General features: G+C 47.7%; 1 protein-coding gene across 2 annotated transcripts; it reads left to right on the top strand.

Moving 5' to 3' along the window:
- The first annotated feature begins 523 nt into the window (after positions 1-523).
- Positions 524-12,518, top strand: maml1 (mastermind-like transcriptional coactivator 1). Of its 2 annotated transcripts, none has more exons than XM_088009343.1 (6): positions 524-882; positions 1,981-2,464; positions 5,875-7,047; positions 8,947-9,177; positions 9,437-9,563; positions 10,248-12,518. In XM_088009343.1, exons 2-6 carry the CDS (start codon positions 2,153-2,155, stop codon positions 11,105-11,107), a joined length of 2,703 nt encoding a protein of 900 aa, XP_087865469.1. In that variant the 5' UTR covers positions 524-882; positions 1,981-2,152; the 3' UTR covers positions 11,108-12,518. The 2 variants fall into 2 exon arrangements, with proteins under 2 accessions (XP_087865469.1, XP_087865470.1); XM_088009344.1 differs by having other exon boundaries at positions 525-882; positions 2,185-2,464.
- The last annotated feature ends 971 nt before the right edge of the window (positions 12,519-13,489 follow it).

Genomic DNA, 13,489 nt, shown 5'->3' on the forward strand with positions numbered 1-13,489 from the left:
TTGATCTGATACTGATATCAAGTTCTTGTCGATATTATCAATATTTTGGATCAATTTGCCCTCCTCCATTCGAGACAGTTTTACTTAAATACAAATAGTGTAGCATTTTTCTCAAATGTAAACAATTACAATTTATTTTAAAAGTTGTTTATTAGCAGAAGAAAGTTCTTATGGGTTTTCACAAAGGAAAAAGAATACTGTTCTCAGTTTTTAAACAAGCACATATATAAATAATAATGAATATTTGGGAATTGTATATAATTTTAAAGAAATAATTAACCAATATTTTTCCATAGTGACATTTTCTGCTTTAGTATTTCAAAAATTTTCCAACATTGATGAGATTTCTGCTAATTCAAGTCTGACAAGTAAATTTAATTTAAAATTAGATCAGATCAGTTGCGCTCTGATTGGCTCTGCTGTTCGTCTGACGTCGACTGGCAATACTCGCCTCTGATAGGTTACTCTTAGCTGTCCATGAGCTGTGAGGCGATGTCGGTTTTTGATTGGCTGCTTCGGCTGTCAGTCAACAGTGAGGCGGGAGCAGGAACATTCCGCACTGATGGAAGAAAAGAGAAAGTTTCCAAGATGGCCGGACAGAGCTGCCTGTTCGCAGGGAAACAATAGAAGCAGGGAGGAGGGACGCGGTTAGCCTGTGCTGTGGCTCGCTCTGAATCGCTCATTCCCCGACTCGGGCTCGGTCATAGAGAAGGAGGAATATCCGCTGCGGTGATTCGAAGTCACTTAAAGTATGAGGATTTATTTAAATGTTTCAGGCCCGTCGACCTATAACACAGCGGCTAACGGCTACAGGGAGGCGGAGGATCAGCTGCTGTTCGCCGGACAGATGCTGTAGGGAGAGCGGACTGCTACATTTTCACAGTAAGTGTGATAAACCTTAAATTTTAAAATACAGTATTTAGAAAAGTGAAAGCCGTAGATTTAATCATTCTATGAAATTGTTGTTTTAGAAGTTATAAGTTTGATTCACAGTTAGCTCACCATGGCGAAGTTGGCATCCGGTTGGTCGATTGAATAAAAGGCTAGTTCACAGTTTTAAAGGAATCTGGTATACTTTTAGTTACATCTAGTTTAGAATTAACACTATATTTAAAGGCCAAACCTGAATAAAGCCTTACTGTATTCATTAAAAAACAGATGGTGTAATTTATAAAACGTTTCTGGTGTTTATAAAAAGAGAGTAATAAGCTATTTGAAGCTCTTTTAATCATATTAGATTGGATCCTGCTTTAAGCCCACTGTCTTTAAGTCTTGAAGTGGCTTAGTATGAACTAAATTATTCTACACTGAAAGACATTTTACTTAAAACTATTTTTATTATCCATCAAGATTTGTTTTATTTGGGTGAGTTTACACAGTTGAATAAAATTTTCTTTAAATACAAATAGTTTTAAACCGTTGGCTTAAAACTATTTGTGGTAATTAAGTCCAGATCCGGTCACTGTATGTTCTGGATTTCGACCTGTTAATGTATTAAGATTGTCAAAGAGTCCCTATAAACTGTAAAGTAGTCCTTTACTTGAATCGGAAGCCAACTTCAGCGTCCTAGCTCCTATTCGCTAAACAAAGCTAACTCCCGACTCAAAATAAAAGTTTGGGCTAAGTTGGAGAGCAGTAATGCCGCTCCCAGCGGGTGGAAAACCACCTCCAATACAGAACCCGGCGTCCGGGCCGAGGCCGCTGGTTCCCGGGTCTCAAACACACCGAGTTTGTGTGAGTTTTCCGAATATTTGGCTCTGATTTAGAGTGCAGGAATGTGCTAAGTTTCAGTAGCTGGTCGGGAGTTAGTTTGGTGTTTGTTTTGGAGATGTTTTTATCCAGAAAGCAGCAGGTTTTAGATACCATTAAAGCGACTGTGGCTCCAGTAGCTCAGCCAGTTAAATGAGCTGATGTTTAGCAACTGAAATGAGGAGGCTGAACGGTATTTTACCCAGAAATCTTACTTTTCCTCTCCGGCAGTGAGTGCCGCTGCGACTGAAGGCCGTTAGAGACAAAGGTCGCCTCCATGGAGCCAGCACAGGAGTCTTTGTAAAGGGCCAGGGGGGTGTATAGACGCCCAGAGTGACAGAGAGCCATAATCTGCATTTTATGGACGAAACCTGAGGCGGGAGTTCACTGCAGGTCTTTATTGATGATGGCGGATTTTGTTACACCGCGACACAGCGCGGTGATGGAGCGGCTCCGCCGGAGGATCGAACTCTTCCGGCAGCATCACAACAACTGCGAAACCCGCTACGACGGCGCCACGCCGGAGCGGCTGGAGCTGGACCGGCAGCACACCATCAGCCTGCACCAGCGGCTGCTGCAGAACAAGGCCAAGCGGGCCAGCAAGCACCGGCAGCCGCAGCCCAGCGCGGAGCAGGACGCCCAGCGGGCGCCGGGTGTCGGCGCGGAGGGCGGCGGGACGGCGGCGGAGCAGAGCCGGAACACAACCCGGCAGGTGGTGAGTCCGATTCACACGCTGCATGGGCACTACGGGGGAAGGTAATCACACCCTCAGAGAGCCGGGCCAGAGCTCGGTTCTGGTTCCTTTAAATCTGGGGTTAAAAGTCAGAGGAAGTCTTCCTGGGATGGGACTGGTGTCTACTGACGGCATCACAGGAAACTGGACCACTCTGACATCACACCATACTGGTTCTGATTATTGTCATGTGCTGGATTATCAATCAATTAAACAATTAATTGCGGCAGTTTGAAGAGCTTTGCATCACAAAAACATAAAGTCATAAAAATGTCATACAGTCACCAATTTGAGAAACCAGAAACCAACATTACATTTCGTCATTACACATCAGCCATGTTGGTCTTTGAACCAGAAGCGGCTCCAAGCAGCTGGATTTTACTCCAAGTCACATGTGTCAAACTCAAGGCCCGGGGGCCAAACCTGGCCCGCCGTAGCTTTATATGTGGCCCTCTATGCTCCAAATTACGTAAATTAGTCCCTGAAGTTTTTTTTTTTTTTTTTTAATCTGCAAAATTCACACAAAATCAACAGATCGCCACATTGTTTTTTCTGATTTTACTGCAGATTTTTCTCAAAATTGATCAGTGACATTGGGTTTTTGATAAATTCGATAAGGTGATCAATAAAAAGTTACATTAATGCAAATATTGTAAAAATCCTTACAAATATTTATAAATTAGCACCACAACATCTGTGTTTTTGATTTCAAAAAACACAAAAACAATCACACAATCCTGGAGGACTGATCAGTGTGGAAAGATGTTCAATATTATATAAGAAACACTTATTGAAAACTGAAACAAACAGCTACTTATTAACAGTTTAATGGGTTTTATCAATGCATTGTGGCACAACCGGCCCTTTAAGAACATTCAGATTTTTGATTTGGCCCAAAATGAAACTGAGTTTGACGCTGTAAGTTGAGAAACGGCTGCTGCAAGTGAGCTGAATCGTTGGTGAACTGAATCGTTGGTGAACTGAATCATTCGTTCTCATTGCTGAGGACGAAAATGTTCGATCCATTTTCCTGGATTGGACTCATTTTCAGTCTCTGGTGTGACGACCTTAAAGTCGGGTTCACCATGGCAACGTTCACCAGCAGGTCCTGATACTCAGTTCTGATTAATTTTGCAGAAATCTTTTTCTTTTTTTTCTGCGCTGTGGTTTCTGCTACTAATTCAGTTCGACAGCAACCAGACTTCTGCATGAACGGTTTCTGACCCCAAAGCAACAGAAGAACATAGCCGACCCCTAGCAGCGCTCAGTTCAGGCAGTAAAGATGGCCGCCGCGGATTGTTTTGGGTGGAAACGTCTGATTTGTGGCATTTCCTGCTACAAACGTATCAGATCCACCCGGAGACTCGTTACCAGGTCCTCCGCCTCCTCTTCCTCCTCTTCCTCCTCCTCAGTCAGAGCAGACCATAGTTCATTAGCAAGATCTAAACTCCAGTTCAGAAACTGATTTTAATCGATTTATTACTTTGTTTCTGCAGGAGCTGCATATGAAAACGACTCTTTATTTACCAACGAGAAAACAATAAAAACCGTCCAATGACTTCAGGAAAGTGACTCAAAAATACTCCAAACTGTCTGAATGTGTTTTTATGGAAAGTTTCTGTTAATATCTGATCAAAGTTTATGAAGAAAAATATATAAAACTTGAGATCTCAGACATTAACATACATGGAAAAACTTTATATTGCAGCAGAAAAACCACCACAAGAGAGCATGAATTTATTTTTCCATTGATCACTTCCAATACTAAAATTATTAAAAACATTGATGGAAACATGACTAATAATCGCTTCCTCTGTTTAAGGAATGGAAGCTCATGTTGATTTCAATTCATTTTTTGCTGTAAATGATTTTGAGTATAAAGTATAAAACTTCCTGATGATGAAACTAAAGGAATCTGAATCCGTCCAGCGCTGAGATGTCCCACATTCCTCAAACGCTTCATGTTTGTAGCTCAGCAGCCTTCCAGCTCCGGCCGACTGAATGTTTTCTGAATCATTTTCCTATTGTACTAAATTTAAAATGTATTTTTCACCAGTTTAATTAATTAAATATAAATAATTTATTTGCATGTTTTAACCTTTTTCTATTATTTTAGCATTAGATTATTCTGATAATCCAGATAAATTCAGACTTATAGTCATTATTATTATTAATCAATTAGAGATGTGCCGATCAGGTTTTTCCTACCGATACCGATCACATAATTATTATGTTTTTTATCATAAACACTACCAGTTACATTATGTGGAAAAAGGAACCATGAATTCACCTTAATTTAGACAAAAACTTGTTTTTAATAACTTTTTCCAAGAAGAAAACTAAACAAAACAGGCTTTGTGCAAATTGTACTGCTATTGATAAAACTATCTTTAACAGACTGATAACATATGAAGGCTCTGAAGAGGCTAAATAATGCAAAGAGCCAAAATAAAACCTCTCAACATTGCCAAGAAGTTCAAGTATAAAACTTAACATTCAAAGGCAAATACAGGATCCATTACAATAAACAATCCAGAGTTACTGAATGAAAACTTCCTGTTAGCATGGCGGCTAGCTGGTTACTGCTAGCTCTGATTGGCTGTTTCTGACTGAGCGGAGTAATTATGCAGATCAAGGAGGAGATCAATTATTTTTTCAGAGATTATCTGTCTCATGTTAGGACAGCGAAAGTTTTAATACGTATGTAAAATGTATTTTTTAAGTTAGATGCTGCAGCTTTAAGCAGGTTCGGTGTGAGAGTCACTACCAGGTGGAGCAGAAGCGAAGCTCCGTCTGTCAGATATTACTACCTGTAGCGTAGCAGCGGTTCAACAGGAGAGCAGAACCAGCGTCTTACATCGCAGCTCGAAGACTTAAATAATTTTCCAGGTTATTTGTTTAGCTTTCTGACCGTCATGCTAATCCAGGTGAGTGTTTGTAGCTGTGCGCTGCTTTACCTGCTATCTGATCCTCCGTATGTCTTTTTTACTGCAGTGAGCCTCGATGTAGCCAAACTCCGTCAAGTATCTCATTGTTTTTATGTCGTATTAGCTTCGTTGTGTTGATGCATTTTGACCTGCTTCAATTTTCCCCACAACACGCAAACTTCCCCATTCACTCAGTGCGTTATAGTTCCACATCGCTTAGGATTTGTTGCTGCGCGTTTGCGCAGAGTGAAGGAAAGAGGAGACCAGCTGCACAGGCAGGCTGGAAATGAGGTGATCGGTATCGGTAAAAGAGACAATGATCACCGATCACCGATCATGCACTTTTTCACGAAAATCGGCCCGATTATGATCGGTGACCGATCGATCGGCACACCTCTATAATCAATAGTTTCATCCTTCCCACTGTGATGATGCGTCTCTCCCCTCCCCCTCCTGTTGCTACAGCTTCATGACGTGGTGAAGAGGAAGCTGGAGGGCGGCGGCTCCCCTCTGAGTAACGGCGTGTGTGACGGCCTGCCGGCCAATAAGAAGGCCTGCCTGGAGAACGGCGCCGGTCCGGACACCAAGCCGGGCCTGACGGACCGGGCTGCCAACGGGCCGCGCAGGGCCGAGCCGCCGGACCCGGAGCCCGACTTCCACCAGAAGGAGATGAAGCAGGAGCCGGAGGACATCCTGCCCATCATGCCGCCGTCGGTCGCCGGGGGCAACGGGCTCTTCCTGGACCTGAACCTGAACGAGCAGGAGTGGAAGGAGCTGATGGAGGAGCTGAACTGCTCCGTCCCCATCGAGGACATCCAGGACATCCTCAACTACAGCTTCGAGGACCGCAAGGACCCGCCAGGGGGCCCCGGGGCCACCCCCGCCCAGCCGGCCGCCGGCCCCGCCCCCCCGCCGCCCGACCTGTCCAGCGTGAAGGCCGAGTTTTCGCCGACGCCCGCCCCCTTCGAGCCGGACTCCCGCACCGGCTCCCCGCGCCTCAGGGCCGGCTCCACGGGGGCCCCGTCACTCCCCGCCGGCTCCCCCGCCACCTCCGGCTCCGCCCCCTCCCCGGCCCCGCCCCCCCGCCCGCTGCAGCTGCTGCCCCCCCAAAAGGACCTGTCCCCCGCCCAGCAGCTGCAGCAGCTGGCCGCCCAGCAGAGGGCGCAGCACATCCAGGGCAAGATACACAAACCGCCGCCGGGGGCCAAGTTCCACGGCCAGGGGCCTCACGGCGCCCCCGCCTGGACGCAGATGGTCAACAGCTCCCAGAGCCCCGCCCTCTACCCCTCCGACTTCGCCCCCGCCGCCCAGAAGCAGCTGCTGCTGCCCGCCCCGCCCTCCAAGGGCTCCCCGAAGGCCGGGGCCGGCGGCTACATGCCGGGGCCCGCCGGGGCCCCTGCCATGCTCCCGCACCTGTCCTCTGGGCCCCCGCTGAGCCACCCTGCCGCACAGAGCCCCACCACTGTCCTCAACTACAAGAACACCATCCCTCTGTCGCACTACGAAGCCGGCCCCGGAGGGCCCGGGCCCCCTAGGGCCCCCGGCGGCCAGGGCCAGGACAAGGCGGCCCTGCTGAACCTGCTGAGGCAGCAGAAGCAGAGCAGCATGAGCTTCAGGCCACACCTCACACACCCACAGGTAGGACACACACCTCTACAGCGCCGGCCACAGCGCGGCGCCGGGCCGGCTGCTGCACGCACTGCCACTCTCTCCGGCCCTCGTCGGCCATTACAGAGCAGGTGGAGGGCCCCGGCTGGGCGATGAGTTTTAAGATGTTTCTGTCGGTCAGAGTGAAGCCGGGCCTTGGCCTGTCACCATAACTAATTTTACTGAGCGATTAATTGTCTCAACAAATGATTGTGATAATCGGTAATATTGTTTGAAGACCATTTAAACTGATTTAATGGAAATTACATAATAATGCAAACAAAATCCTGCAAAAATAAATACACTTTATTTTGAAAAGAACACTAAACACTGGAACTGGTAAACGAAAATAAAATGGATTCTCAGTCTCCATTAACACAAAATGTACTTGAATAAAATCTAAACCAAAAGAGTTCAGATTATCTAGTCTGTACGTTGTAGCAACCATTAGATGGAGAAGACAGCCACATCGACCTCCTGGTGCAGAACTTCACTCCTCCCTTGAGCCCAGTTCAAACTACCCCTTATGACAGTCCTACGTGTCCAACAATCATCCCGTTGTGTGTCGACTGATGGGGTCCAGTCGGTGGAACCGCTCCGATCAGGGCTTTTCCCTGACAGGGAGCGAGAACGTTGAATGTGACAGGTAGCCAATCAGAAAGCGCGGAGGGGAATCCCAAACAGCTGACACGGCGCAGCCCGAAGTCCAGCAGACATTGGAGATGATATGTGGAAACAACATTAATATTTATTCAACGTTTCGTGCAAAGAATATAGAAATGACAAGGGGAGGAGATGGAGCCAAATTGCTACCGCAGCTGATAAACTCGGTAGGTTTTCAGCTGCTCTTCGTTAACGTGACATAAATAGGTTATAATGATTTTCATTCAGTCAGGACTTTACGCTGCCTCTAGCCACATGCATCTCAGGTAGATTGTAGTAAAGCACTGATTAATGCCTGGTTTTAAAATTAGTTAATTGGACTTGTAGCCATTATTTTGTGCTTGTTGTTGGACACCAAACGGCTGGACCTGATTGGACCTGATTGGACCTGATTGGACCGTTGTACATAGGATTTCTGTTGGCTAATGTGTCTCTCAGGTTTCAATGGGCCGACAGTCGGCCAACAGCTCTGAGACGGTGCGGTGTGAGCTGGACACTGAGGACATGAGGAGGGCAGAGCGCCGGAGCTGAGCCTCTTTCATTCAGTCACCAACAGAAAGGCGATATTTAAAATGAAGTTGATCATTTTAATTTATCATGCAATTAATTGATTTATGGTTTATCGTGACAGGCTTACCCGGGCGGCCATCTTGTTTCACAGCTTCTGTTGGCACTGAATCCAGGCTGAGGTTCAGTCTGGCCTCATCAGAACCGCTGCGTCGTCCAGCAACAACGAACCTTAACCAAGATTCTGTTTCGGTTTTGGGTCTTAAAGAGACAGCGCCTCATTTAGCATTTCAGCCAGCTGACCAGGAGAGAGCAGCAACGGGTGGGGGAGGGGCTGGAGGAGGCTTTTCATCCAGAACTAGCTGACTTGGGTCAGAGCAGGGAATCGATCTCTCGACCCGGCCTCTGCAAAGCTGCTTTGTTCAGATTCAGACCGTCCTGTAGCGCCACCTTCAGGTCAGAGCTCTGAAGAAGCTGAGGATAAAATGAGCCAGAACCGAGCCAGGACCGCCCTCATAGAACCGGGACTTGAAAGATTAAATTTTCAAGCATTTTTACAGCTTCTGTTTCTGAATTCAGATCAGCTTATAACCAATTAGGGACCGGCTACGATCCTTCAGTTTGATTATAAGAATAACTGAATTATTACTGGTTGGTTCTGGTTCTGGTCGGTTCTGGTTCTGCTGCAGCGGACCTGAATCCGTCTCCTTTCTGTCACAGGATCAGAACTTCTCGGCTCCTCCTCACGTTTCGGGTCCGGCCAACTCCATGACCTCCGGCCCCGGGAACAACGCCATGGCGGCAGCGGGGCAGGCGCCCAACGCCATGGCGGGTAACCATGGCAACGCGGCCTTCCTGAGAGACCCGATGGCGGCGCTGAAGCAGCAGCAGATGCTGGAGCAGCAGAAGAAGCAGCAGCAGTTCATGCAGAGGCAGCTGCTGGTCGAACAGGTACGACTCACCTGCAGCTCGCAGGCAGGACAGCAGGGGGCGCCGCTGGCCGTCTGCTCCCTGGAGGGTCAAAGGTCATCTGGTGGAAGTGCATCACTCCACCAGATGACCAGAAAAATAAAATAAATGAAAAAAAATATATTTTAAGAAATGTGAAATGAATGAAAAATTACATTCATAAAATTAAATTTAAAAATTAAAGAATTTTTTCTAATTGAATTTGAAGAATAAAACCATAAAAATGTATAAAATGATGCAGGAGAAGCAGCGCCAGGACCAGCAGCTGCAGCGACACCTGACCCGACCGCCGCCGCAGTACCAGGACCAGCCGGGTCCGGCTGCCGGCCAGAACCCGTTCCCCCAGCAGAACGTCGGACCGTTCACAGGTAGAACCGCTCAGCCAAACCGGGCCGGTACCAACAGAACTCACAGTTAAACAAGGAACTGGAGGACCAGAACCTGAGCTGGTCCGGAACCAGAACCTGTTCTCAGCAGGCCTGGTGATTCTGCTGCTTTTATCTTTTATTTTAAACAGCAAATTAATTTAAATGAACCCTGGTGATGTCAGCAGTTCATCAGCTCCTCCTCCGGCGGCTTGAGGCGCCGCTGCATTTGTTTGTTGCGGTTCTGGATCGAAGCTCATTTGACTGGGAAATAAAGGATCTGTTGGTTCTGAGGCTCCACAGACATTCAGCATCGCAGCTCAAAGTTTATTTTGAAACGGCTGCAACTTGTTTCTGGTTGTTTTGGTTATTCCACCAGAGGAACAGCTGAGTCGGTTCGTTGCTAGGCTGCAGGTTGCCGAGCGCCGACTCGCATCAACCTGGAGACGATTCGTTAAAAACCCAGCCCACTAACTTCCTCGTTGAGGAGACGGTCCAGGTCTCTGCTGGTCCGGTAGTTTCAGAATCTGTCCGGTCCCGATTGGTTCCTCACTGAGCCTCCCAGAACCGGACCGGATCTGGTCTCAGAACCAGAAGTTTGGATCAGAATTCACTTCCTGATCCTTTTTACAGAAACTGTAAAATATTTAGTTAAGAACTGATTTTTTTTTTGCTTTTTTTTCTCAGGTTCCTCTCAGCCAATCAGCAACATGGGCTCCATGGGAAGCCCCGCCCCCGGCACCCGCATGTTCCCCCAGAACCAGGGCATGCTGGGAATGAGCATGGCGCAGGGGGCGGGGCCCAGCGGCAGCGTGGCCACGCCCCCTGCGGCCAGTCAGGCCGACATCAGCCTGCCGTCTTGTGGAGGGGGCGGGGCCAGCGTGGACTCGCTGTACGGCGGCATGACCCTTCACCCCGGCCAGCAGCGCCAGCCGCTGGGCCCCATGGGCGCCCCCTACAGGCAGCTGCCGCAGCTGCTCAAGCCGCCCAGCGCCGCCATGCTGAAGCAGCAGCAGCTGACCGCCACGCGCATGCAGGCGGGCGGGATGGGCGGAGCCATGGCGGGCGCCGCCTGGCAGCAGCAGCCGGCCGGCGCTGCCACGCTGCACGCAAACGCCTTTGCCGCCAACGCCTTCCACATGCAGCACCCACGCATCCCCAAGATGGCCGCTGGCTCCACCTCCTTCGGTGGGCGCGCCGTGCCAGGCCTCAACCAGCAGATGATGCAGACTAACATGGCCGCCCAGCAGAGGGCGCCGCCAGCCGCTCAGACTCAGCAGCAGCCAGCCAATCAGAGCGCTCCGGTGCTGCCGGACCTGGCGGCGTACGGACCGCCGCAGGCCGGCGGGCGCCAGGCGCTGCCGTGTAACCAAGGTTACCAGGTGAGCCGCGGCGGCGGGCAGCAGCAGCAGCAGCTGTCGTTCGGCTACAACGCGGCGGCGGGAAGCTTCGCCGCCGAGAGCGAGCTGGTCGACTCGCTGCTGAAGGGCCAGAGCACGCAGGAGTGGATGGCAGACCTGGACGAGCTGCTGGCCGGACACACATAGGCCTGGTCCTGACCCGGTTCTGGTTCTGTTTCTGGTTCTGACAGGAAGTGGGCGGCTGTTTGCTTACAGGCTGACAGTCGGTTGGTCCTGACCTCTGAACTGAAACCAGCAGTGGAGCGATTCTCCTGGTCGGACCGGACCGGACCAGAACCGTCCATCATCATGCGACTCCAGCTCTTGACTGGACAAACAGGAAAACAGCATTAAAGGTTTAGATTACATCACTTCCTGTTCTCAAAGCCACGCCCCTTCTGGTTTACGTTTCAGTTTGGAAAAACCATCATGGAGGTCAGAGGTGTTCTGATGTCACAGCAGACGAACCAATCGGAGACCAGAACCAGCCAGACTGTGGTTCTGCTCTCTGATTGGTTCGTTCTGGTAACCAGTCAGAGAGCAGGTCTGATGTTTTGTTAGTTCTGACTGGAGAGCAGAACTCGTTCATTTTCCTTCCCATTGATCAGTTATTGGGTCTGAATCAGTTTCATGACATATTTATTGATCCCTGCTGATGACATCATCGACTCGTCAGAACCATCCAGAACCCGACCCGGGTCTTTCACCAGGCGCCCCAGAAGTTTGATCCACTTCCTGTCCAATCCCAGCTCTGGTTCCCAGGTGTGTTGATGACATCATCACTGCGCTACGGCCAGAGATCAGGAACTGTTCCCAGGATGACTTCCTGTTCCTGGATGTTGGCGCTTCCTGGTTCTGCCAGGCGTGTAAATCTGATGGAGTACTACTGAACCACTGGACTGCCCCCCCACCCCTGGCCCGCTGTGGCGGCCATCTTGTTCCTCCTCTCTGCCTCCAAGCTGAAGCTTCATTTTCATACTGTAGGGAAATTTATGGAAACAACAACAGTTGGTTCTGTTTATGCAAAGCTGCTCCCTCCTGGATGTTTCCGTGGCGATCACTCTGCATTAATGAAGCTCTGCAGGAAATGCAGCCTGAACCCCGAGTCGGGTCTGCCAGGCCGCAGATTATAATCTGACCTTCAGCGTCTAATCCAGCAGAAAAACCCAGTAAATGTGTTAATCTGCTGCAGGTTCAGGTCAGGAAGTGAAGCGGTTCTGATCCAGATCGTAACATTAGGATGGCCAGCATCGCCTCGGGATGTTTCCGGTTCTGTTCTGGTCGGTTCTGACCTCTGACCACTGACAGCGTGGGATTATCTACTGTACTGTTTCCATGTGTGCGGTTGGGTTTGGCTCGGTTCTGCCGCCTCTGGGCCCAAACGGCTCTCTGTAAATGTCTATAAATATATTTTTGTTATGTAAACCTTTCCTAATGATCTGGAGAAGATAGAAGTTATTTTTATATATTGCAGCTGAATTTTGTAAGTATTTTATACTTTTGATATGGTTCTCTGTAAAACAAGAGTATTATGTAAATATAGTTCTCTAGAAACAAATCTGCGGTTTGGTTTGGTTTTTATCTGGAAACAGAACATCATCATCATGATTCGGCTTTATCAAGCTCTGAAATAAACTGAAAGTAGATAAGAACCAAATCTCAATGGACTTCACTCATTTAAAAAGTAGAACTAGAAAATAAAGTTTCATCCTTTGTCTCAAGGCCAGCTGAACATATTTTAAATATTTTTATGTTCACTAACTTTTTAACATCAGTTTCACTTAATTTCAGTAACCAAAATGCATTTGTAAAAACTTTTCAGTAACAGATGAGGTGCCACAAGAAAAACTTCTACCATTATTAAAATAGTGATTAATGTTGATGCTTTTAATTTGAAATATAGCCGATAGTTCTTTGTTAAATGGATCACTGATTAGTTGAAACAGCACTTTGAACGTTTTTTTAAAGGGACAAAACAGGTCCTATGGATAAAGCACAAAATTTGAATAAAATATACACAAAATATAATTTTTCCAAATATCTGACTAAACTAACCTGGGTCATGTGAGCACAACAATGTATGTTTTCCAAGTGTTTGCTGAATATTTTTTTTATTTTAAACATTGTAGTCGGTGGATGATGCCTGTAAAATCCCTTGTCCAGGAGCAGAACTCAACACATAATGGGCTCTTTGCACCTCAGCTTCCGCGTTCGGGGTAAAGCGGCTCGATTGTTTCCGATCCAATACAAATATCATTTACATTAGCTGCTTGCAGTGCTTGGCCAAGGTTTGTACATCGATCCGAAGCCCCAACAAGTCAGCTGGAGAAAGGTTTTAAGATGTTCGCCTCGTTATACATTCACTGACACGAAGGTGAGTTTTACTTAAACTTTGTGGCTAACATTAACGTTAGCTTATGCTAGTAGGCAATATTCTCGGACATTGTTCTTGTAAAATGTGCTATTTAAGTATCTAAACATTCTAACGGACAATGTATTTATCTTATTTTCAAGTATATTATGTGTGTT

This window comes from Poecilia mexicana, unplaced genomic scaffold (assembly GCF_051168715.1).
Source record: "Poecilia mexicana isolate PSO_F unplaced genomic scaffold, ASM5116871v1 scaffold_10, whole genome shotgun sequence".
NCBI lineage: Eukaryota > Metazoa > Chordata > Actinopteri > Cyprinodontiformes > Poeciliidae > Poecilia > Poecilia mexicana.